Source organism: Corvus brachyrhynchos, unplaced genomic scaffold, assembly GCF_000691975.1.
Source record: "Corvus brachyrhynchos isolate BGI_N302 unplaced genomic scaffold, ASM69197v1 scaffold67, whole genome shotgun sequence".
Taxonomy (NCBI): Eukaryota; Metazoa; Chordata; class Aves; order Passeriformes; family Corvidae; genus Corvus; species Corvus brachyrhynchos.
This window is the reverse complement of record NW_008239114.1, coordinates 282,431-283,849: the sequence shown is the minus strand read 5'-3', so window position 1 is coordinate 283,849 and position 1,419 is coordinate 282,431. Positions and strand designations below refer to the sequence as shown.

The 1,419-nt window shown below is 59.8% G+C and overlaps 1 protein-coding gene across 2 annotated transcripts in view; it reads left to right on the top strand.

The window, feature by feature from the left end:
• STRIP1 (striatin interacting protein 1) overlaps positions 1 to 1,419 on the top strand; it is a 15,461-nt gene that overhangs the window by 8,252 nt on the left and 5,790 nt on the right. For both annotated transcript variants that reach the window (XM_017739854.1, XM_017739855.1), the window contains exons 10-13: positions 173 to 177; positions 655 to 772; positions 856 to 1,073; positions 1,321 to 1,386. In XM_017739854.1, coding sequence (XP_017595343.1) covers positions 173 to 177; positions 655 to 772; positions 856 to 1,073; positions 1,321 to 1,386 — 407 coding nt within the window. The remainder of the gene's footprint in view (positions 1 to 172; positions 178 to 654; positions 773 to 855; positions 1,074 to 1,320; positions 1,387 to 1,419) is intronic.

The window sequence follows — 1,419 nt, the reverse complement described above, 5'->3', positions numbered from 1 at the left end:
GGCCTGAGGGCCCCTCTCATGTGGGGCTCCTCTCGAGGCTGAGCAACCCCGGCTCCCTCAGCCTGTCCTGGGCACGGGGATGCTCCAGGCCCTTCCTTATCTCCGCAGCCTCTGCTGGACCTGCTCCACTCTCCACAACTCCCTGACAGGAGGGTGGAGCTGGGTGGGTGTTGGGCTGTACTCCCAGGAAACAAGGGACAGGACAAGAGGACACTGCCTTAAGCTGCCTCAAGGGAGGTTCAGGTTGGACATCAGGAAGAATTTCTTCACAGAAGGGGCGATTAGGCACTGGAATGGGCTGCCCAGGAATGGGGTGGAGTCCCCATCCCTGAAGGTGTTTAAGGAATGACGGGACATGGCACTCTGTGCTCTGGTCTGGTTGACAAGGTGGTGATTGGTCACAGGTTGGATTTGATGATCTCAGAGGGCTTTTCCAACCCAAATGATTCTATGATCCTGGGTTGCTCCAGCCTCTCCCCGAGCCCTGGGTGCCGACAGTGCTTCCATAACTTATCCCAGGCTCCGCGATTCAGCTGCCCTGGTTTTTGCAGGGTGCTGCTGAACATCATGTACCTGATTGTGGAGACTGTGTGATCCTGGAAAGTGAGTTTGGGAAGGGCAGGTGTAGATGCCCCGGGAGTCCCCCACACTCAGGCCGCCGCTGCCGGAGGACAGCATCCAGGTGATCCGGAACATGCGGGCGGCCTCCCCGCCCGCCTCCGCCTCCGACCTCATCGAGCAGCAGCAGAAGCGTGGCCGCAGAGAGCACAAGGTGGGGACAGGGACATTAAAGAGGGCACTGCCAGGAGCTGAGCTTGTTTTTGGGATATTCCCTTCCCGCTCTCTCCGCTCCAGGCCCTCATTAAGCAGGATAACCTCGATGCCTTCAACGAGCGCGATCCGTACAAAGCCGACGACTCCCGTGAGGAAGAAGAGGAAAACGATGACGACAACAGCCTGGAGGGAGAGACCTTCCCCCTGGAACGGGATGAAGTGATGCCCCCCCCTACCCAGCACCCCCCCAGTGACCGCATCACCTGCCCCAAAGGGCTGCCCTGGGCTCCCAAGGTCCGGTGAGTCCAGGGGGCTCCCTGTTGGGAGAGCTGGAGCAGGGTCGGGGCAATGGAGGCTGTTGATACTGGGAATCTCAGCAGGGATGTAGGGAAGGTGTTTGGGATGGGGTGGTCACTTTGATGGCTGTTTTCTTGCGGGGTTGGCTGGGCACCCTTTACCTGACCACAAGGCTTTTCCCTGTGCCTGGGGCTGTGGTGTTCCAGATGGGCAGGAAGATGTGACTGTTCCCTTCTCCCTTTGCTGCAGGGAGAAGGACATCGAGATGTTCTTGGAATCCAGCCGCAGCAAATTCATCGGCTACACGCTGGGCAGGGGGGGGGCAGGCCCGCCCCGCGCCGACATCTC